This window comes from Octopus bimaculoides, chromosome 23 (genome assembly GCF_046866305.1).
Source record: "Octopus bimaculoides isolate indiv1 chromosome 23, ASM4686630v1, whole genome shotgun sequence".
NCBI classification, from domain to species: Eukaryota; Metazoa; Mollusca; class Cephalopoda; order Octopoda; family Octopodidae; genus Octopus; species Octopus bimaculoides.
The window spans coordinates 25117886-25141206 of NC_142950.1; the positions used below are offsets into that span (position 1 = coordinate 25117886).

Sequence of the window (23321 nt, forward strand, 5' to 3'; positions counted from 1 at the left end):
TATAATGACTTAAAAAAATTTTTTTTTTACTATTATGATCTACAGAAAAAGCAAATTACTTATAATTACTCTCAAACAAGACAAAGTAACTTTACTGCTTAACTGGCGTTGAGTTTATAATGTTGCTCATTGAGTACTGTTTAATTTCCTGACTAATTTTGGGTACTAAGCCACAACAGCAGCAGCAATGAAATCAATAGAAAATGGTAATCATTGTTTAATGTCCCACTTTTCCATGCTTGCATAGATCAGGTGGAATTTGTTGAGGCACACTTTCTGTGGGTAGATGCCTTCACCTGTTTCCAGGTAAGGGAAAGTTTCCTTGTGGCTAGGCATGTTTCTCACAGAAGACTGTAAAACAAACACCACTTGTATGACAGTGATGCTCATTTACAACCATCACATTAAATCAACACAAACAGGCTTCGTCCAGTTTCCATCTACCAAATCCACTCACAAAAATTTGGTCTCTCCAAGGCTATGGTAGAAGGCACTTGTGGTGCCTTTGCAATAGCTAGGTGTGTCAGAAAGAGCAACCAGATTCTCTCAAGCCACACCCTACTGCCTTATGTTTCTTTATTATAAACTGATAAGTAGCTTTAGTCATTTATAACGCAGAAGATCACTTTGAATTATAGGAGATAGCATTTTCTTTCAACTACTCAATACTGTTTATTAACTCTATAATTTTAACTCTCCCTCTAAATTCTTGAGAAGCATGCTTATTGCAAAACACAACCAAGCTTTTTTTTTTAAATTTAAATATAAACTCTTTTCTTAATAAATTTTTTTTTTACATAAAACTGAAACACTTAAAATTTTCAAAGCATGACAAAAACATTTTAAAATACTCCATCCAGTGTTTTGTAATTTTGTGGCATATAGTGTAAATTTACATTTGTGATTTAAAAAAAAAAAAAAGCATCCAGTTCTTGTATAATGTGTACCTTTAATGTCTAGGTTTAAAAACCCGGAGAAAGAAGTATGTATTATGCAGAGATAAATATGGGATATGGTCTAACTGTTTAAAAAATATTCCTCTTCATTGCATGATTCTGAATTCATTCCTGATGTCCAGTATCTACCACAGCTTATTGAAATGTGACAGATAGTTGACAATGTTTGGCACATAAATCTACATGTAAAACTGGCAGACTATTGGCTCCAGCAAACTTTCATCTTAGATGGCAAGCCTCCTGTCAGATCACAGAATTACACCATATGCTGTGGGTTAAAAAGACCCTACACTCTATCAGCTATGCCTCAAGGATCTACTTGATCTTGCTCTCAACTGTGCTGCTATGTTTAAAATTCAACACCCAAGTGTCATCCACATGCGAACCTATACTGATTACAAAAGGTTGTCTCAACAACACAAGGCCATTACATATGCTAGGCCTCACCATAAGTGAATGTCTTGGCTCTAGCTCAAATTAGTGTCCTCCTTTTCAGTGCTGAGGTATACTTCAGTACTCCTGCAACTACTGGCTTTTTACAACACTGAAGTGAGATGCACGTGAACATGGTGACTTCATCCCAAAAACGATCACCAGAGCGCTTGGTGTGATAACATTTCACCAATTCACTCCAACCTCTGATTGATTGACTACGAGAGGGATTATTTTTTCCCCACACAGCTATCTTCCAGTTGGGCACTACTCATTCACTCGACTCTTTCGTCACCTGTATTCTAACCTCCACCTCTTGACCCATTCCTCTAAAGAAGATTGTCCTTTTGGAATTCTTGTTTTCTCCAATTTTTCCTGACTTTGATTTCATCTTTACCGAGGTCATCAAAATATGTACTTAAGTACCGTGGTTGAAATAATTGACTAACACCTTTGAATAATATATCCCTTCTCAACTGTAGTGCAATGACTGAAGAGTAAATCAATTTACTGTGGTTGAGGAGGAGAAATAATTCTATCATTTTGCAAATGAGATGTTTGCCTGCTTTGAATTTGCTGTTCTATGTTGTTTGCATGTGAAAAATATTTTATTTTGTCCTTTTCGTCATTACATTTATTTCCTCCATGTCTCAAGGGAGACATAATCTTCTAGAATCCTGCAGTTTGAAAAAGCACTTGAGTTTTGACTAATTTGTTTCTTACATTATACTTGAGGTATTGTGTCTCTCTCTCTTTCTGCCTCATCTGACTTATATCAGCTTTGATTCTTAGATTTATTATTATTTTAGCTATTCTGATAGATTACTGCAATCTGTAGTGATAACAAATTAAAATCCTTCTTCATTCATCTAATCATTATCCTCACATTAACGACACTCATAAAAAAATCTTTTTTTTTTTCAGTATACACAATATATACTAAAAAAAAAAAAAGTCATCTTGAATCCATCTCTAGATGCACTGCACAGCTTGTCGGTGCTCTGCCAGTTGTTTGGTTAGTGTGACAAGTACGGCCACAACATCTACCAGTGTAGTAAAACAGTCATTTAAGAAAATGAAATCTGATCAGTGGGTTTTCATGACTGATTTTTCATGCTGTTGTCATTTGGAATTCTAGGGTATACATTGAGACTGTGCTACATTGCTGCTGGTCTTTTCACTACGAATTGGCATCAACTTAGAAGAAAGCCTGACTTCAGAGCTATTCTTAAGTTTCTGCATACAGGACGAAATCTAGTCTATTATGTCTGCCAAATTTTCTAACCATCCATATGGTGAGTCATTGTACTTTATGGAATTTATTTTTCACCCTTGCCATGCCAAACTGTTTAAAAAAATTTTTTTTTTTTTTAAATCTACTCATTACTCATTAAAAATCATTCTTTCCTGAATGATTTATATATTACTATTATGTTAAGATTACTGAATATCATTAATTGTGCTGCATCTATAGGTACTTAGGGGAATCTTAGAGGCTACACCAATTGATATGGTAAAAATATGTTCACATATTAACCCTTTTGATACTAACCCTCTGACATCAACCTTGGGTTCTATAATACAAATTTAATGTTTGAAAGTGATTTGAACCCATTAGCATTTAAACCAGCCATATCCAGCCAAAATATTCTAATTGTTTTATGTTCAAAATGACTAGATTCAGCCTTTCCTCACAATGTCATTCAAAAAGTAGACAATAACAACATCAAAATCTCGAAGCTATGAAATGATAAATGATTAGTTGAAAATAATTTGGGTAAATTAACATTAAATTTGACAGTAATCTAAATACTAAAGGGTTAAATTAAAACTTTACCTTTAAAAATTTCATGCTAATTTATGTTACAAACACCAGCCTAAGTTTATTTTACAAAATTGTAAATTATTTCAAAATTAATCGAATCAAAAGCAGTGTATTCTTACAGGAATATGGTAACAAAAGGGTTAAATATAGTGAAATGCTTAGATACAACAATCCAAAAATTCCCCTCAGAATTTTTTTTTATTCATTGTTTTTTAATCAAATTTCTATATAGGTTTAATATATATATATATATATATACACATACATACATCTAATATAATAAATGCGGAAATTAATTTCAGTGTGTCACACTTTGACCCCCCCCCCCCCCGCCTCACTGTTCAATGACACTTCTACTTGTGCTGGGGTGAGAGTAATAGTAGGCATAAAGACGGTGAGGGTGGTGGCAAAGAGAGAGAGAGAGAAAGAAATTTAGGGAGAGATGTTTTGTTAAAAGTAGTAGTGTTGATGGTGGCAGTGGGAGTAATAATGAGAGAGAGAGAGAAAGAGGAACTGAACACTGATGGTAATGGGGTGGTAGTAATAATGTGACCTGTAGTTGTGATAGAGGCAGTGGCGGTAGCCGAGGTGGCCATGGGTGATGGTGAGAGTAAGCGATGTGAGAGACAGGTGATGGTGGTGGTGGTGGGGGGGGGGGTGAAATCAAAGGTATTAATGGTGGTGGCGTCAGATGTCTGAATGGTGTATATGGCAAATGTGGTGGTGATGGTGGTGGTATTGTTGTTTATCATGTAGCTTTGCAATAAGTTCCGAGTTGACGAATTATGTGATTGTTTTGGTGAAAATTGTTCATTGCTTAAAAATATTCAAGTTTGATAAAATTTAATTCGTACTCAATGCATGAAGTGTCGTTGTTGGGCCCAAGGCCAAATGAAGAGCCCTCCACAGGAGCTAGCACAAAAGCCTCCCTATTGGGCAGCTTTTAAGCTAGTACACACACACATGTATATCATTGTTATCGTTTAACGTCTGTTTCCATGCTGGCATTGGTTAGACTATATATACACACACATACACACACACACACACACATATATATATATATATACACACACACATACATACGTGTGTGTGTGTGTGGTAAGTAGCTTGCTTACCAACCACATGGTTTCGGGTTCAGTCCCACTGTGTGACACCTTTAGCAAGTGTCTTCTACTATAGCCTCGGGCCAACCAAAGCCTTGTGAGTGGATTTGGTAGGTGGAAACTGAAAGAATCCTGTTGTGTGTGTGTGTGTGTGTGTGTGTGTCCCTCCACCATCGCTTGACAACCAATAGAATAAGTACTAGGCTTACAAAGAATAAGTCCTGGGGTTGATTTATTCAAATAAAGGCGGTGCTCCAGCATGGCTGCAGTCAAATGACTGAAACAAGAATATATGCATATATATTCATACATATGTATACGTACATATGCACACACACACACACACACATATATATATATATCTATATATATATATATATGTATGTATGTATGTACACATATGTACTTCAGTCCATCCCCTCTGTTTCAATGACTTAATTTTTAAAAGAGCAGAGATTTTTGGGTATATTTAGTAAAACGTGTGTAGTGTTATATATTGTTGTTGTTGACCAACTGAAATCTCACATGATCTATGCTATAAATACAGGTCGGCAATACCTAATGTACAGAGTAGGATTTCACCTCTTTCCCGTTTGGTTGCACACTCCCTACACACATACCAAAGCATGCATGTCTGTAATATTAGTTATAGATAACCTCCTTTTAATACTCTAGCCACATTTTCATATTAAATTCATTATTACTTCCCATATATATATATATATACATATAATTATTTCATGTATGTTGCTTTATTATTATTTCACATATTGCTACATTATTTTGCATGTATTTATTTCTAGTATGTCCGTAGTTTGTTTCTATTACATTACTTTGTGACTGATATGAACTATATTTTTTGGGAGTACATAATATTTTAGTGTTTATTTCCTAATATTATCTGCTTCTTGTCACCATGTCAACAGTCACTGAAGAAATCAGTGTTTACACATCACCACAGTGCATGAACTTAACCCAAGCTTGGGAACATAGCTATATTGTTATAGTTTACTACCTCACCTTTCTAGATTAAAATTTCCAAATTATCTTCCCTACAGTTTTAATGAAAATATATTTCAGATCCTTCTATAGTTACAAGTTTTATTTCCATTATTCCCCAGTCTCTATTTTACCAAAACTGTCATTAGTTATTGTTCCATGTTTGTTTCTGCTCTGTATATCAGTTATATATTTCACCAGTTTATATTAACCCTGTAGCATTTAAGCTGGCCACATCCGGCCAAAATAATCTACTTATTTTATGTTCAAACTGGTTGGATCTAGCCTCCCACATCTACCATACAATGTCAATGTAAAAATAAACAATCACATAATTGAAATCTTGAAGTTACAAGATAATAGGTTATTAATTCAAAACATTGTGAATAAGTGTTATATTTGACAGAGTAAGCTGAAGACTTCAGGGTTAAATGTGTCTCACCTCATTTTTTGTTGGTTCAACAATATCACATACTGGCTTAAATACTGGCACTTGACATTTTTATAGAGAACCCATTTTTCGTCACCAGTTACTATTTGGTCCCAAAAAAAAAAGGGTTCATTCCTGAGATGTGACAGCAAAGAAGAGCACACATTCACTCTCTGCATGTGATTAGACTTGGAAAGTTTGTGAGGAATCCATTGACTCAATTTGCTGACTTTGCCGATGGCATGCAGGTATCGATGAATGGTTGAATGACCAAATCCAAGCTTCTCTGCTAGTTCCTCAACAGTTATGATAGGATTTTGTTCCACCAGGTTTTGCAGGACATCCTTGTCAAGCTCTACTAATCTTCCAGGACGAGACTTGTCTTCTAGGCTGTAGTTTCTGGCTCAGAATTTCTGGAACCACCATTGACACTGGCTTATGCTTATTGTCCAATCCCCATATCCTGCATTAATATTCCTCACACCTTCTGTTGCATTGTTGCCTTTATTGAACTCAAAGTAAAATATTCCAAATATGCTCCTTTGTCACTTCCATTATAGCTTTGAAAAAATAACTGTCAAAATCAAACTGCACTCCAACTTTTAGTTCATGCAATTGAAAAAAACCGCATTATTTATGGAATGACCCAACATATGGTGGAGATGGTGAGGGATAAGCAATTATAACCAATCATATTATCTATTGGTATTCACTGCCCATTTGTTTCCCAAAAGTTGTGTATAAAGAAATACTTATTTTGTAAATTAAATGGTAGAAACCAATGTAGTCATTTTAAAAACTATATATAATAAAATATATATAAAATGCTTTTATTACAGATAAGTATTTATTTTCTTCAGTCTACATGTAGAGCCCTTTTAAGAAATGTTTCATTCCTTTGTGTGTGTGTGTGTGTGTGTGTGATTAGCTAGTAGGGTAAAAAATAATCCCAATCTATCGTATTCTATAGTGGCATTCAGTGTATTCTGAATATCTTGTGTTTGTGTTTGGTTATTATGAGATTGGGCTACAAGTAGCAGTTTTTGCTACTTTTCAAGGCTGCAATGCAGCTGCCATATTTAAATTTTCAAAAGTAAGATTCTCTGAACAATCATTAAATACAGTATCTGTGTATATAGTATTTTGTTACCCCTATATATTAGGGGAACATATATGTGTGCAAACCAGATGTTATCCATTTTCCCCCCGTTCATCACCATATTCAGGGTGAAATGACAGAATATTGTTGAAGTTAACTGATGTGTGACAAACAGTTTAGATCATTATGATAGATAATACAGTTTTCTATGATAGTGATTATAATAGTTTGGTACAACTGGTAGGCATATAGTCACTGAGTTTTTGCAGTTAAGCTTTAGTATGGATTATTTAATGTGAAGATTAAAATAATAAATAATCAATTAGGCTTATATATAAATACTATCATTTTCAAAATGTTAATATAAACTACTAAAATACAAAATTTTTTGCTTCTGAAATAATATAGTTCTTCTAATGGACCTAACTGAGCCTGATCAACTAGGTTTCTGTAAAAAGTGCCTACGAAACTTTTGTTGCATGGGACCAAATCAAACTGTTTTAAATAATATATGTAACTCCTACACAATGTGTTGAGTGCTGCTTCCCCCCCCTTTGTCCACTCACCCCTGTATGTGTGTGTGTGTTTTATTCATTTTTGTTGAACAAAAAGCAAAAGGTATTTGATAATAATAGTATTTAAACAGAATGCTTACATTGTAAATTGCATATCCTTTTATACTGGTTGACTTCACAGCAGAAATGCTTTTACTATCAACATCAATAAACTCCAAAGGCTACCAACCAAAATCACTAAAGAGAATACTGATAGATGCAAAATTATATCCAACAACAACAGAATCAGGAGTTTAAAAATGCAGGCAACTTAACTGTGAACATGTCCCAACCTATTGAAAGGTTCAGAATTATATTTTAAACAAAGACAAAGATTCAAAATTAAGACTGTTTATGTGTGCATCCAAAAACTTAATCTACACCATAACTTGTGCAGGATGTGGACACAACTATATACAGTAAACAAGTATGTTGCTCAGATGGAGAATAGCACTGCATAGAGAAGAACTCTATTTCCCAAGATATAAATAAATAGCATTAAGTGAATGCATAGAGAAAAGTGAAGGGAATCTCCAAACCAAACTTCAAAATTTTCCCTGTATACCAATGCAGTGGAACTGCTGTACAATAAACAGACTACATATTATTGAAAAATATCAACTGTGCCTTGATTAAATCAAATAACCAATTTTGGACAATATAAATATTAAGTTCATGAATATATATATCATCTTAATCTACAAATAATTTACTCCTTTAAAAAAAAAAAAAAAAAATTAATTACTTCCCCTGCAAGTCGTAGCAGAACTGGCAGAACTATTAGTACGCTGGATGAAATGCTTAGTGCTATTTCACCCATTGCTAGGTTCTGAATCCAGAATTCTGCTGAGGCTGACTTTGCTTTTCATCTCTCTGGGGTTGATAAATTACCGGTCAGTGAAACACTGGGCTCAATGTAATCAACTAGTTCCCTTCTCCCAAATTTCAAGCCTTGTGCCCTTAGTGGAAAATCCACTGATAGGATTGCGCGTGTGTGTGTATGTGTGTTGTAGCAAATCATCTGCTCCAAATGAATTGACACTTCCACAAGTAATAAGTATGACAATCTTCCAGCTGATCACTCAGCTATGAAGAGGAAATTGTTGTCCTTAGAACTGTACTGAGCTAAAACAGAATTTTGTTCCTTGCTCTGGGATACGCCCTAATGACTACTGAAGTTTGAAAAAGGCTTCATTAATAACCTTTTTAGTTTTTGTATTTGTATAAAGCATTGTTACAGAAAATTATTTTCACAGCTTTATCTTACTGTCACATGTAATTTTAATTGGTTAGCAGCACCTTATTAAATTAATGACCTTAGACAATTGCTATCATTGAAAGAGATTTGTCTATTGTTTGACATTAGATTTATTATAATGCCAGTCAATAAAGCTTTTATTGAACCAAGATGTAATAAAATTTTCTTTTTTCTTCTGTTTTTCAGGCAGTATTTTATATTGACAGATGCTTAAATTTATCTCCTAACTGTTTGAAATTTAAGATCAAGAAAGCTGAGGCTCTCGCTATGTTGGGCCGTCTCCAAGAGTCTCATGAATTGGCAAAGTAATTTTATTTCTATTTTTTGTGTGAGAGAGAAACTCTACTGGCTGTATTACATTTTTCTTAAAACTCTTTCATCATGCACATCACCCCATGAGTTGGTTGAAATCTGCACAAAACCGAATGTCATATGTGTGCATGTGTGTCCATGAGTTTCATCCTTGTCTGTTAGTGTAAAATATTTTCAATCCCAGTCTTTTAAATTGTAACAATTCATAGATTTGTTTTCATTTCAACACATTAACAATTCCCAACCGTATTTTACAGTGATGTCTTACAAAGAGACAATATGAACGCAGATGCACTTTTTGTACGTGGCATGTGTCTCTGTTACCAAGATTTCACTGAAAAAGCATTCCAGCACTTCCAACAAGTCTTAAAGTTGGTTCCAGATCATCAAAAGTCTAAAGAACTTTATAAGGCAAGTTTTTTTCTTTTCATTTTGATTTTATATATTTTAAGAGAGTATTGTAGTTCGCTTGAAGCATTGTGTATTGTTTGTAAAGAATAAAAAGTTTAGAATGGTATAACAATGCACTATAGAACAAAAAATGGACTATATACCTGTTGTAACTTGGTTATCTATAGTCCGATAAAGTTTATAGCAGAGACTCCAGCAAATAAGATCTGAAGAAGGAATTCTAATTCCGAAATATCATCGGACTATTGATAACCAAGTTACAACAGGTATATAGTCCATTTTTTGTTTTATATATTTTATCGTTTCTCTAAAAAAATTAATTCTTTTTATTGTTTGACTTTCTGAGTGACAATTCTAGCCTATTCCATGGAGTAGGGAAGAATAAGAATTCTCAGTTTTATAGGGAGGACGGATGATGACTGTGATGTGTTAGCAATGATGCAGTTTAGCACAAACATGGGCAGGTTGGGGCTTAAGTGGGACTTCAGAGTGTTGGAATTCTGGGAAGGAAGGACAAGGTGAAATGTTTTACAGGGACTCTGGGATGGAAACTCCGTTAAGGAAGTTTGAGGAAAGGATAGTCTCATAGGCAGGTTTTGGAAGGAATCAGAGACAGTTGTAGCAATGTGGGTTGGTATTTGTGAGTGATTCTTTCTCACTCAACCCAGCTTTGATCTAGGATGTGTGTGTTTAAGCTGCTGCACCATTCTCTGTATCATCATCATCATCATCATCGTTTAACGTCCGCTTTCCATGCTAGCATGGGTTGGACGATTTGACTGAGGACTGGTGAAACCGGATGGCAACACCAGGCTCCAGTCTGATTTGGCAGAGTTTCTACAGCTGGATGCCCTTCCTAACGCCAACCACTCAGAGAGTGTAGTGGGTGCTTTTACGTGTCACCCGCACGAAAACGGCCACGCTCGAAATGGTGTCTTTTATGTGCCACCCGCACAAGCCAGTCCAGGGGCACTGGCAACGATCTCGCTCGAAAATCCCACAGGAGCCAGTCAGGCGGTACTGAACTCTTTTTACTTGTTTCAGTCATTTGACTGAGGCCATGCTGGAGCACCACCTCTAGTCGAGCAAATCGACCACAGGACTTATTCTATCGGTCTCTTTTGCCAAACCGCTAAGTTACGGGGACGTAAACACACCAGCATTGGTTGTCAAGTGATGTTGGGGGGACACAAACATACACACACACACACACACATACATACATATATATATATATATATATATATATATGTACATATATATACACGACGGGCTTCTTTTCAGTTTCCGTCTACCAAATCCACTCACAAGGCTTTGGTCGGCCCGAGGCTATATTAGAAGACACTCGCCCAAGGTGCCACGCAGTGAGACTGAACCCGGAACCATGTGGTTGGTAAGCAAGCTACTTACCACATAGCCACTCCTGCGCCTATGGCCACCCCTGCACAGCAGTAATTCATCAATGTAACCCAACTATATATCATTTATAAATATCTTTTATTGCAGAAAGCCAAGTTGATGATGAGTAAAAAGGAGGAAGGTAATCAAGCTTTCCGTATGGGCAACTTAGAAGATGCTTACAAAGTCTACACAGAAGCTCTTTTAATTGACCCTCACAATAAATACACAAACTCAAAGTTGTATTTTAATCGAGCTACAGTTTCTGCAAAGGTATGTGTTTTAATTTAATTTTATTTTTTATGATTTATTTTTTCTATTCCAGTTATTGATGGTGTGTTTTTTTTTTTTTTTTTTTTTTTTTGTAATTGCTATATGTGAAGAGATAGGAAGTAGTATCATTCATTAAGACTGTATTTCAGACCAATACTAGTCTGCCAGAGAAATTATTTTCTATTATAGTTAGAGTTGTTAGAATGAATAACTGCAGCATTTGGATTATTTTTAAAAGCTTAGTAACTGTAGCTGCTTGCATTTGTAAAGAAACAAATTGATAATTTTTTTATAATCATATTATATTAATTCCATTATGCAGAAGACGGAATTGAAAAAAATTTGTGAAAATTCATAAAAATAAAAATTTACAAGGGGTTTTAGTACGTACTTGAATCAGAACTCCGCCAACTTATGTTTTAATTGAAGTACTTATTAGGAGAGAGGCTGGAGAGTTTAAATTTTCTCTCCTTCAGTTAATTCTAAAATAAATAAATTTATTGTCTATGTATTTTATTTTTATGAAATACTGGTCTTGTGTTAAAGTAATTTTTTTTCTTCTTTTTTTCTAGTTGAAGAAATTAGAGGAATCAGTCGAAGACTGTACAAAAGCAATTGAGTTAGATGATTATTATATAAAGGCCTACTTAAGAAGAGCAAAAAGGTAAGGGTATCTCTATTGTTTGACATTACTTTCAGTTCTCTTCATATTCGTAATCCCAGATAGTTCTACAGATGTCATTCTGGATGTTAAATGCATCTTTATTCACACAGAAGTGTGGAGTTACATCATGTTTTGTTAGGATGGTGTTAATCTCAGCCATGTTGATTAACCCTTTTGCATCTAATCCAGCCACATCTGCCCTAAATATTCTACCTGTTTTCTATTGAAGATTGACCACATCCAACCTCACACACCTAACTTACAACATTACTTCCTAACTGCATTGTTCCAATTCAGTCCCACTGTGGCACCTTGAGCAAGTGTCTTCTACCATAACCTCATGCCGGCCAAAGTCTTATGAGTGGATTTGGTTGACAGAAACTGAAAGAAGCCTGTCTTGTGGAGTGAGGGAGGTGTTTCACTAGGTTTATCAAAAGGTAGGTGAAAGTGGTAAGCATGGCCCTACTCTCAACTAATATCTGGAGAGCATAGAATGTTAGTTGAGAGATGACAACCTTGGTAATCGGGCTAATCCAGAATCTGTGATGTTCCTTGATTTGCCTCTAGGTGCTTGTCCTAGGGACATTGTGAAACTTCATATAGTGTTTACTTTTATTTTCTTGCACTGTAAGCTGCCTCTGTAAAGTTGCTTCACACTTCACCCTTGTAGATATCAGACATTATTATTAAAATGTCAAGGGTATTTAGTTCCTTTATCTTTCATTCTTGTGGAATTGATAAAATAAAGTGTCAGTGAAGTACTGGAGTTGATATAATCAGTTGCCCTGTTCTAACCCCTTATATATGGCCTTGTGCCAACATAAGAAATTATTTCTTTTTACTGAAGATATTTTTGTCAAATAGTTTTGAATTATTAACATGAAATGATTCCACTGTTCCCTATATTTCTAACAGCTACACAGATTTAGAAAAATATGAAGAAGCTGTTCGAGATTATGAACAGATTTACAAGTTGGATAAAAGTAAAGGTAAGATAATCTTAATTCTTGTTTATGGAGAGATTTCTTAAACTTGAGGGAGCTATTAGCAAGTTTAACCATTCCATTACCAAACCACCTGTACCTGTCTGAAATGACCTATTCATATTTTAAAGAGAATTTCAGTGCAAACCTTGTTAGTACATTTGTGAAAACATGTGATTTCACTATGTAAACAATTTAGGTACACAGTCTGACATTATTTTACATGATATTTGAGCACTGCTAAGTTTTGGAAATTTTTTTTTTTTTTTCGTCTTTGATTTTCTGAAATGTTTCACTATGGATGAAAACTGGATACCAGTCTCATGTTGTCAGGCAATGAGTTGAAGTTGAAATATTTTATAAAGAAGACCTAGAAAAACCTAGCAAAACATAATGGCAAACATTAAGATCATGTTTGTGACTATGAATCAGATATTGTTTCTGAAAAAGAAACGATTCTGACAACACTTCTGATAGCAATTAAAAAAAACAAAAAAAAAAAAAACTTTGTACTTGAATATAGTAAGTGCTTAAAATCGTTTTTCATAGTTATTTTTAGTAAGATATTAAACCTATCTACAGTGATTCCAAGGAAACGAGGCTGATTACTGCAGAAATGAATTGTTATGCAGAACAGAAACAAGAGAAAAATTGTTTGAGGCTTCCCACATGCTTGAAAGAAAATTAGAAATTCAAGCATTTTTAGGAATATTGTGTGTGTGTAAACTTGATTTATAGATATATTTTTTCAAATTTAGCTGGCTTTTATTTCTTAGTTACTTCGTAATTTTAATTTACCTGTAAAGTGTGTCGCAATTTGAACTCTGAATCATATGTTTCTTGTATTTATGCATTTAGTTGATGGGATGTATGTCATTTCCTAGTTTCTTTCAAAGACATTCCAGTGTTTTCTTCAGTTTTATTTTTATAGTTTATGGTACACCTGCACTTAGGAGCATTAAGTTCAAGATAGATAGATAATCCAGTTATTTGCATAATTTTTCTATTATAAAATTTTGTTGTATACTCATTGAATATTAGCTAGTAACTCATTTTCTATGCTGATGTTTAAACAAAATTTTAATGATTTTATATTTTGTTGAATTTATTTGTACTTACCTGTAATTAGATTTACTTCAAGACAAGGTTATGAAATAGGTTTGGTTAAGAATATTTTGTTAAATTGTGTCACATATGTTGATTAATAAAAAAAAAAAGTTTTATGAAACCAGTTTCAATTCATAATTATTTTAGAATTTAGCTGAAACATATAAAGGCTGCATTTTGGTTAGCAATATAGTAACTAAAAGGTTAAAGACACTAGTACCAAACTTTTCTGATAATTTTGTTCTGAGTTCAAATCTTGTTAGATTCATATTGTTTACCATCCATCATCTCTTGTGTATAAAGCACTATCTTGTTGAGTGTTCAGTGCTCATTTTGCTAACTATGTTAAGAAAAGTAGCCCAATTGTTTTGTGTAAACATTGGTAGAGAGATCAATTGGTCACACTTTAAGAGAAAAATGAATGTTAACCTTTATTACAATATTGATATCAGTTTTTTTTTTATGATGTAACCTCATGTTACTTTCTGTGTTTCTCTTCAGAAAACAAACAATTATTGGCTGATGCCAAACTAACTCTAAAGAAAAGTAAACGGAAGGATTACTACAAAATTCTTGGTGTCAATAAAACTGCAACCGATGAAGAAATTAAGAAAGCATACAAGAAACGGGCCTTGATACACCATCCTGGTAAGGATCTATCTCTAACTTTTTTGATTTTGAAATAAAATGGATTGATTTCTTGTAGGGTAATTTTTTTTTTTTTTTTCTATGCCAACCCAATTTGATTGCTAATGGATGTTTGCTAATATTCGTGAACTCATTATCAACACTACCACAATGATTGGAAACTGATCCTTACAGACTTTCATCTTTCTCCCAACAGTAATTAAATTCTTTTTATGAACAGCTGTCTTTGATTGCATTGGAACTGAAGAGGGTTGCATCACTTCTCCACTTCCCTTTGGAATGGTTAGATATAGCATAGCGGTTAGTGCCACTATTCTGACCCAGTCTATCACTGGGTATCAACTCCTCTGGTTCAATTTAATCTCAACCCATGGATTCGTTATAACCTAGACTTACAAATAGTGTGATCAGCAACTTTTTTGTGTACTGATTATTTAACCTTTTAATTAAAATTTTTTTGTCATCTAAATATCCATCCTGTTTGTTTTCACAATCATGTCCACATTTATATTACCATAGTTGCTTAATTGTCAGCAATTAAAATACCAGTTGAAATATTTTTGTTTTGTTTATGGTACAAAAGTGTTGATGTCCGTACTACATTCTATCCTAGCTCTTACTGACTGGCACCATACTTCAATCCACACCAGTACCCAGGGTCTGCCTTTCAGATTTTCCCATGCTACTTTTATGAACTTATCTGGCATCTATTGCCAGAAATCAATTCTAACCTTTATATCCTACCATTCTTTGTCTGTGGGTATTTTCCCCTTGGTTTGTAATAGGACTTGAAGATCCTTTGTATAATATAATATTTGTGAATACTGGTGGCCTTGGACATAAAATGCTTGTAAAATGGTTCAGAATATTTCTTCTCTCTTGACCTTGGAATGTTATCTATTTCAGATCGCCATTCACATGATAACCCTGAAGTTCAAAAATCAGAAGAGGCTAAATTCAAGGAAGTTGGTGAAGCTTTCAATGTTCTCTCTGATAGCAAGAAAAGATGTCGATATGATAATGGTTTTGACATGGATGATAATGATATTGGTTTTGGTAAGTAGTTCTTGTTTGAACTTATGACATTGAGTCAGTAACTTTTTGACTTGAGGGATTGCTGTTGACTAACCCCTAAAAGATGTCTGCTTGATAGTTAAACAAGTTAATTATTCAACCTTCATCAAACAACGCATGATGTTTAAAATGGGTAGCTAATGGGTAACTAACTGTGAACATAGCATTTCTTTCTTTCTTTCTCCCTATCATACAACTTTTTTAAAGCAGTTGACCTGATTATATATATATATAAAATATAGACATGGCTGTATGGTTAGACTTTTGCTTCCTAACCACATGGTTCTGGGTTCAGTCCCATTGCATGGCACCTTGGACAAGTGTTTACTACTATAGCCTCATGAGTGAATTTAGTAGATGGAAACCGAAAGAAGCCTGTCATATATATATATATATATATATATATATATATATATATATATATATGCGTATTGGGGTTTGTGAATGAAATGAATCAGCAGGTAGAAAATATAAGGGGAGGTAATGTGATTATTCGCGACAGGGGAGATAATTGCTCATTTTTGGGAGGGAGTAAATATACGAAAACTCGAAAAGCTAAAATAGATGAAATATTTAGTGATGTGTATGCGAACAAAAATATATACTGAGATCAAAGCAGGTAATAGAGCCAGGTGTAGTCTGTTGACTTGCATGCTCCTGTCAAACCATGCCACTCATGCCAGCAGGGAAAATGGACATTAAATGATGAAAGGTAGGTAGATAGATATAGGGAGGGACTAGTTTTCAAATGAGCTGACTATTTCTGTTTTATCAATATCATCAAGACTTAAGTTGGCAAGCTGTAAGAATTGTTAGCATACTGGGTAAAATGCTAAGCATTTTGTCTTTGTTCTGAGCTCAAATTCTACCAAGGTCGACTTTGCCTTTCATCCTTTTGGGATTGATCTAGTACTTTGATGAACTTGTAAAATACCAGCAGTCAGTTTGCAGTATAAATATATGTATGTATATCTACTTATCTGTTTGTTTATGTATCTATCTATCCTTCTGTCTATATATATCTATCTATCCTTCAGTCTATACATCTATCTATCCTTCTGTCTATATATCTATCTATCCATCTGTCTGTCTATGTATCTATCTGTCCATCAATGTGTCTTATCTATTTGTCTATGTATCTTATCCATCATGTCTCATTTGTCTATGTATCTTATCTATCATCTATCCTGTCTGTGTATCAGTCGTTTATCCGTCTGTATCTGTCATCTATCTATCTATCTATATATCTATCTATCTATCTTCTGTCTGTCTGTCTCTCTATCAGTCTATCTATCATCTATCTGTCTGTGTATCAGTCATCTATCCATCTGCGTGACTGTCGTTTATCCGTCTGTGTATCTATCTATCTATCTATTTATCTATCTTCTGTCTGTCTATCATCTGCTATCTCTCTATCATCTGCTATCTATCTATCTATCCATCTGTCTGTCTCTCTATCTATCTATCTATCTATCTATCTACCTATTTAAATGTGTGGTGGGTGTATGTCTTTGTGAGTACTTTTTTTTTCTTTCTTTTTTTTCAGATCAAATAGATCCTACTCAGATATTTGCAACATTTTTTGGTAACCAGAACTGTTCGTTCCGCTCACCAATGGGAAACCAAGGTTTCTCTGGTTTTACCTTCCAGTTTGGTTGAGGAATTTCCAAGAATGTAAAAATATAAGAGAAAAGGAAAAAAAAAAAAAAAAGACAGGATCACTTGAGAAAATTTAGTTTGAAATGACTCAAGACTTGAAACTTTGGCTTCAATTTTGAAAAAAAAAAAGATATGGAATAACAAAAAAGAAATCTAAATTAAAATAAATTTAAAAACAGTCTGGAAATTGTATGAAAATATGAAAGTTGAAAAACAGGCAAACAGAGCAAAAGATATACAGACTGAAGGCTTTTGGGTTTTTTTTTTTTTTTTTTCATTTTCTTTGGAAAGACGAATCAGATTTTTAAAAATGTTTTTTTTTTTTCTCTCTCTCTCTATTAAACTGCAGTCATTGTAAAAGCAAAACTAGGTAAAACCTGAATCCCAATAAAATTGAAATCTTTTATGTTTAAACTTGGTTTCTGAAGTTGTACATTGTACTTATGTAGATCTACTCTCTTTATTTTATCTGATGATTGCACACGTGTGTGTGTGTGTATGTGGTCCTTTTTGTGTCTACCCCAACCGTTTGACAAGTGGTATCAGTTTGTTTGTGCCCCTTGTCTAGTTGTGTGGGAAGAAGCTTCCTTACCAACCATGAGGTTCTGAGTTCACCCCCACTGCACTGCACCTTGAGTAAGTGTCTTCTTTAGCCTTGGGCTGACCAAAACCATGTGAGTGGAATTTGTAGATGAAACTGAAAGAAGTCTATCATATATGTGTGTGTATTAGTCCTCTGTCCACTGCTTGCCAACCAGCGATTGTGTGTTTACGTCCCTGTAATTTAATGGTTTGGCAAAAAGAGACTGATAGAATAAGTACCAGGCTTTAAAAAAAAATGAGTTCTGGGGTCAATTCATTTGATTAAAATCCCTCAAGGCAGTATCCTAGTGTGGCTGTAGTCTATTGATTAAAACAAAAAGATGACCCTCCCCCCAAAAAAAAGATTCCGAGTTCAATTCCAGGCAGTGACCTAAATAACATAAAAAAATACCTTAGGAATGAGAACCCAGGTTCAAAATTTCTCCAAGAGACCTGATGAAGGCTGGAGGGTATATCAGCCAAAACTTTGTTAACAACAAACAAGATGAGGACAAATATCCATCAAATATAAATAATGTAAATAATGTACATCACATCCATGTTTAGGTGGGCGTAGATATTATCTTATACTTAGTTTTTTTCTCTCTCAACTCCTTTCAGCATTATTACTTATGCATTCTCTTAGCGACACATCCAACAGAGCATGCCATTTAGTTTCCTGATAATGAGAATCATTGTATTGTAGTGGGCAGAGAAGTTTTAACCTTAGGACAATTTGAACCTGGAACACAAGGTTATAGGCACGTGAAAAAACATTTGAGTGAGGTCGTTGCCAGTGCCACTGGACTGGCTCCTGTGCAGGTGGCACGTAAGAAACACCATTTGAATGTGGCTGTTGTCAGTACCGCTTGACTGGCCCTTGTGCCGGTGGCACGTAAAAACACCCACTACACTCTCGGAGTGGTTGGCGTTAGCAAGGGCATCCAGCTGTAGAAACTGCCAGATCAGATTGGAACGTGGTGCAGCCATCTGGTTCACCAGTCCTCAGTCAAATTGACCAACCCATGCTAGCATGGAAAGCGGACGTTAAACGATGAAGATGATGATGAATTGTGAGGAGCCATTCTACTGATTTGGCTTTTCACCATCATCATCATCATGATAATGGTTTCAAATTTTGCCACAAGGCCAGCAAGTTTGAAGGAAGGAGTGAGTCAATTACATTGACCCCTGTGCTCAACTGATACTTATTTTTTTATCAACTCCGAATGTATGATAGGTAATTCGCTATCATCAATCCCAGTACTTGACTGGTATTTTTTTTATCAACCCCAAGAGGATGAAAGGCAAAATTGACCATGGCAGGTTTTGAACTCAATGTAAAGAATAGATTAATATCACTGATGCAAAAACACACACACATTCATTTTGTAATGGTTGTATAGGTTTTCAAGATTTCTGAATATTTAAAATGCTGTTTAATTTTGTTAGATACAAAAAAATTACACAATTCAAATCAAATAATATATTTAGATATTTAAAAAAAACAAAAAAACTTTTTTTTAATATTCGAAACAAGAAAATTGCAGCAAAACTGCATACTGACCATCATATGACTTGTTAAACATATATTGTATGTGCTGGTGGCACATAAAAAGCATCCACTACACTCTCAGACTGGTTAGCGTTAGGAAGAGCATCCAGCTGTAGAAACTCTGTCAGATCAGATTGGATTCTGATGTAGCCATCTGGTTCGCCAGTCCTCAGTCAAATCATCCAACCCATGCTAGCATGGAAAACGGACGTTAAACGAGGATGATGTCTCAATGGTACACTTTTCCTGCTTCTTTTTTTATGGTTTTTAGCAATACATTGGTGCTGGGAAACAGTCCTGTGAACTCCAGAAGCAACTTCTTAATAAATGTATATCAGTTAAAAAGTTCTATAAAACAATATATTTGTTTATAGTTCATCATTTTTATACCCTTGTAAACACATATACGCTCCTATTACTGTCCTGACAGGATATTGGGCACCCAGCCTTTCTTCCAGTAACATACTGTCCATATAATCTTAAATATTTCTTTAACTCAGGCACAGTAAGTACTTCGATAAGTACCATGATAAGACGTAAACCAATAACAATAGCGTGGGTAGTCTGCGGAAGTTTAATTGTCTACATGGAGCGCCGCCTAGCCAAGGGAGATAACCTACTTATAGGAAAGCCCTATATATAAGAATAGTGACAATCTTTCGGTACTAGATCCCATAACTTCCGGTCGTTGTGCGCACGCATACTGATTACATTATCGTATAGTGTGTTTAAAGTTTGAGAACTGTATGAATCTGAGGGGAGAAGGTTCGAGTTTAGTGGGCCATTCATTTTTTAAAATTCTATTTAATGTTGTCTTTTCATATTTTCAAGTCATTTAAAAACATAAACACACTGTACGATAATGTAATCAGTATGTGTGCGCACAACGACCGGAAGTTATGGCATCTAGTACCAAAAGATCGTCAGAATAGTATTGTCATCTTGTATAGCCTTTAATTTTCAGGTTATTTTTTGATGTCACTTTGACGTTTCCGGTATGTGTTAGAGTAGTTGCATAGCGGAGAAAAATTAAGAAAGCGAATCTAGAAACGTGGCATTATCTGCACATAATTAAAAACAGCGAGATGTGACATGCGCATTGGGTGTTTATACCTCTCTTTCCGGTTCTTACTCAAAACTGTTTATAAGTCCGAACCATGACCTTTTGTCATGAGAGGCGCTTGGTATTCCGATGGTTGTAAAAAAACAAAACAAAAAAGTGAACAAATAAACCTCAAATATTTTTGGTAAATTTTTTTATGTAACACCCGAACGATTTTCACTCAGAAAAAAAAAAAAACTAGGATTTTTTGCGTGGAATCAAGTACCCTGACGTCCTAATATGCTGAAAATCCCCTAGTTTGGTTCGGAAAGGAACCAAACATTTTACAGAAATTAATTTTCCAGAGTGTGAAGTACATGGTTCGTTATTAAAAAAATTATATATATAGTAGAGAATGTGACATTCTGCGTGTGTATATAATATAATATAATATATATATAATGGCATGTCTGTATGTAGACTGGTAAAAATTCACCGACAAAGTGCTATACTTACCTCTTTGCTGTCAAATAAATGGATTAATTCTCAACTAAATATCTTAAGCTTTACACTAGCGTTTTAGGAAGAAAGAAAAACTCGTGCCCAAACTAATTTTTGTGTGTGTGTCGGCGGGGAAAGAAAGCTGAACGGTTTAAAATGAATATATCTTAAATTGTGGCGATCTATTTGTCTATAAAGAGGGCTTGAAGTAAAACAAAAACCTGCATTTAACGAATTGAGTGCCCGATTATGTAAAAATGTTTTGAGTTATCTTTCCTTCGCAGTGTTTATTCGGTCTCCATAACAACAAGTTGGGTGAAACTAAACAAGATGGACGCCACTATGAGACCGATGTCGCTACCTCCAGAGTTTACGAATTACGCCGAGGAACACCAACTGTTTGAGTTGATGAAGGTTAGTGGAGTAGAGTTGTCAGACATTGATAAATACTTTCATAGATAATAATAGCCACACTCATTAGTGTGGTTTGAGGGAATACATAGAGCTCGTCTCGCTCGCTTTGTTTATTTTGTAGCAGACACGTTTAACTCCCAATCGCTTTTATCTCTCAGACCTGTGAGACAGGGCCTTCCAGCGGTGACCATCCTGGCTTTTTTTTTCAAGTATAGTGAGTACTTTACACAATATTCACTGCGTTCTTTTGTATAAGATGGTACTGCCATTGAGGGAGATTTGGCTTCTATTTCTAGCAGCGGGTTGAGCGAGCACGTTGATGCTCCCCTCAGTGATTGACCCTACTCACTTGAAGCTAAGTTAATGTCTTCTACATTTTCAGGAGCGACCATATCTCTCTCTTATCACACTTTGCTGTCTTAAAAAAACGAACAACATTGGAAAATGTCTAAAAATACAACAAAAAGAAAAACAAGATGGTCGTGACTGGAACGTTTCTGATTGTAGGTCTATCGCAGCTGGAATACTTCTGGTTATAGGTCGGGCTTGAGTGTAAACAATCACGAGAAAAAGTTATGTGATGGATATGGCCATCGACTTTGATGTGAAAATTCTCTGCAAGTTCAAGAAATCATGTTGGAAGGAAACAAAAAAGATTTAATGGCTGCCAACACTTTGGTGTTTATTTAAGAGTTAATCTTGGGTTCTAGTTGTATGATGAAAGTAAATAATTGATTGCAGTTATTACTCTTTTAGTCCCCAGGTCAAGGTAGATAAAATGAGAAGCAACTTTTTTGACAAGTTTCCTTCCTTTAAAATAGTGTCAGGTCGTCACACTGCCCTTCCGTGATAAATATAATTTTTCAAATTTAAGCATGAGGCCAATAATTTTAGGAGGGGCTTCTGTACTTGTCTGCTACTTCACTTTATAGATCCTGAAAGTTAGGCTGCTTGGCAGGATTTGAACTCAGAATATAAGAAATGAATAATAATAATTCTTTAAAATTTTTTGGTACAAGACCAGTAATTTTGAGTGGAGGGGTTAGTCAATTAGTGTACTTATTTTATCAACCCCCAGATGGATAAAAGGAAAGTTGACCTCAACAGTATTTGAACTCAGAATATAAAGAACTAGAAGAATTACTGCTTGGCATTTTATCCAAAGTTCTAACGATTCTGCCAATTTACTGCCCTTCCATTAATACTAGGTTGAGGAAAAACTTTGTGTGCCGTGTTAAAATAATGAACTGAATGAACACACACCACAAAAATATATAAAAGAAGCATTATTTTAACACTGTGTACAAACTTTTCCCTCAACCTAATAATAATCCTTTCTACTGTAGGAACAAGTCCTGAAATTCTGGTGCAGGGGATAAGTTGATTATATCAACCCCGACTGGTACTTATTCTATCAACTCTGAAAGGGTGAAGGAAAGGCAAAGTCAACCACGGCTGAATTTGAACTCAGAACATTAATAATAATAATAATAATAGTCCTTTCTACTCTACAGGCACAAGGCCTGACATTTGGGGAAGAGTGCTAGTTGATTATATTACCCCCAGTACTCAAATGGTACTTATTTTATCGACCCCGAAAGGATGAAAGGCAAGGTTGACTTTGGCAGTGGAATTTGAGCTGAGAATGTTAAGCCAGAAGAAATTCTTATTTCTTTACTGCCTACAAGGGGCTACACACAAAGGGGACAAACAAGGACAGACAAATGGATTAAGTCGATTATATCGACCCCAGTGCGTAACTGGTACTTATTTAATCGGCCCTGAAAGGATGAAAGGCAAAGTCGACCTCGGTGGAATTTGAACTCAGAACGTAGCAGCAGACGAAATACGGCTAAGCATTTCGCTCGGCGTGCTAACGTTTCTGCCAGCTTGCAGCCAGAAGAAATTCTGCTAAGCATTATGTTCGGTACAATTATGATTAATAGTCCTTTCTACAGGAAGCACATGGCCTCATATTTATGGGAAAGGGAGTAGTCGATTACATTGACCCCAGTGTTTCACTGGTACTTAATTTATCA

At 35.0% G+C, this 23321-nt stretch overlaps 2 protein-coding genes across 7 annotated transcripts in view; both read left to right on the plus strand.

Annotated features, from left to right (window-relative positions):
- Positions 1-17602, plus strand: part of LOC106877270 (dnaJ homolog subfamily C member 7) — a 39061-nt gene extending 21459 nt beyond the window's left edge. Inside the window, exons 6-13 of one of the 4 annotated variants that reach the window (XM_089340639.1) lie at positions 8846-8964; positions 9229-9386; positions 10893-11053; positions 11626-11717; positions 12633-12706; positions 14309-14455; positions 15362-15511; positions 17076-17602. In XM_089340639.1, coding sequence (XP_089196765.1) covers positions 8846-8964; positions 9229-9386; positions 10893-11053; positions 11626-11717; positions 12633-12706; positions 14309-14455; positions 15362-15511; positions 17076-17188 — 1014 coding nt within the window. In that variant the 3' untranslated portion in view covers positions 17189-17602. Of the gene's footprint in view, positions 1-8845; positions 8965-9228; positions 9387-10888; positions 11054-11625; positions 11718-12632; positions 12707-14308; positions 14456-15361; positions 15512-17075 lie in introns of all 4 variants that reach the window. The other 3 variants (XM_089340641.1, XM_089340640.1, XM_089340643.1) reach the window with 3 other exon arrangements.
- Positions 17603-20459: 2857 nt separating this feature from the next.
- LOC106877265 (adenylate kinase 8) overlaps positions 20460-23321 on the plus strand; it is a 29640-nt gene continuing 26778 nt past the window's right edge. The window contains exons 1-2 of one of the 3 annotated variants that reach the window (XM_014926129.3): positions 20460-20747; positions 21153-21282. In XM_014926129.3, coding sequence (XP_014781615.1) covers positions 21199-21282 — 84 coding nt within the window. In that variant the 5' untranslated portion in view covers positions 20460-20747; positions 21153-21198. Of the gene's footprint in view, positions 20748-21134; positions 21283-23321 lie in introns of those variants that run through there. The other 2 variants (XM_089340646.1, XM_089340644.1) reach the window with 2 other exon arrangements.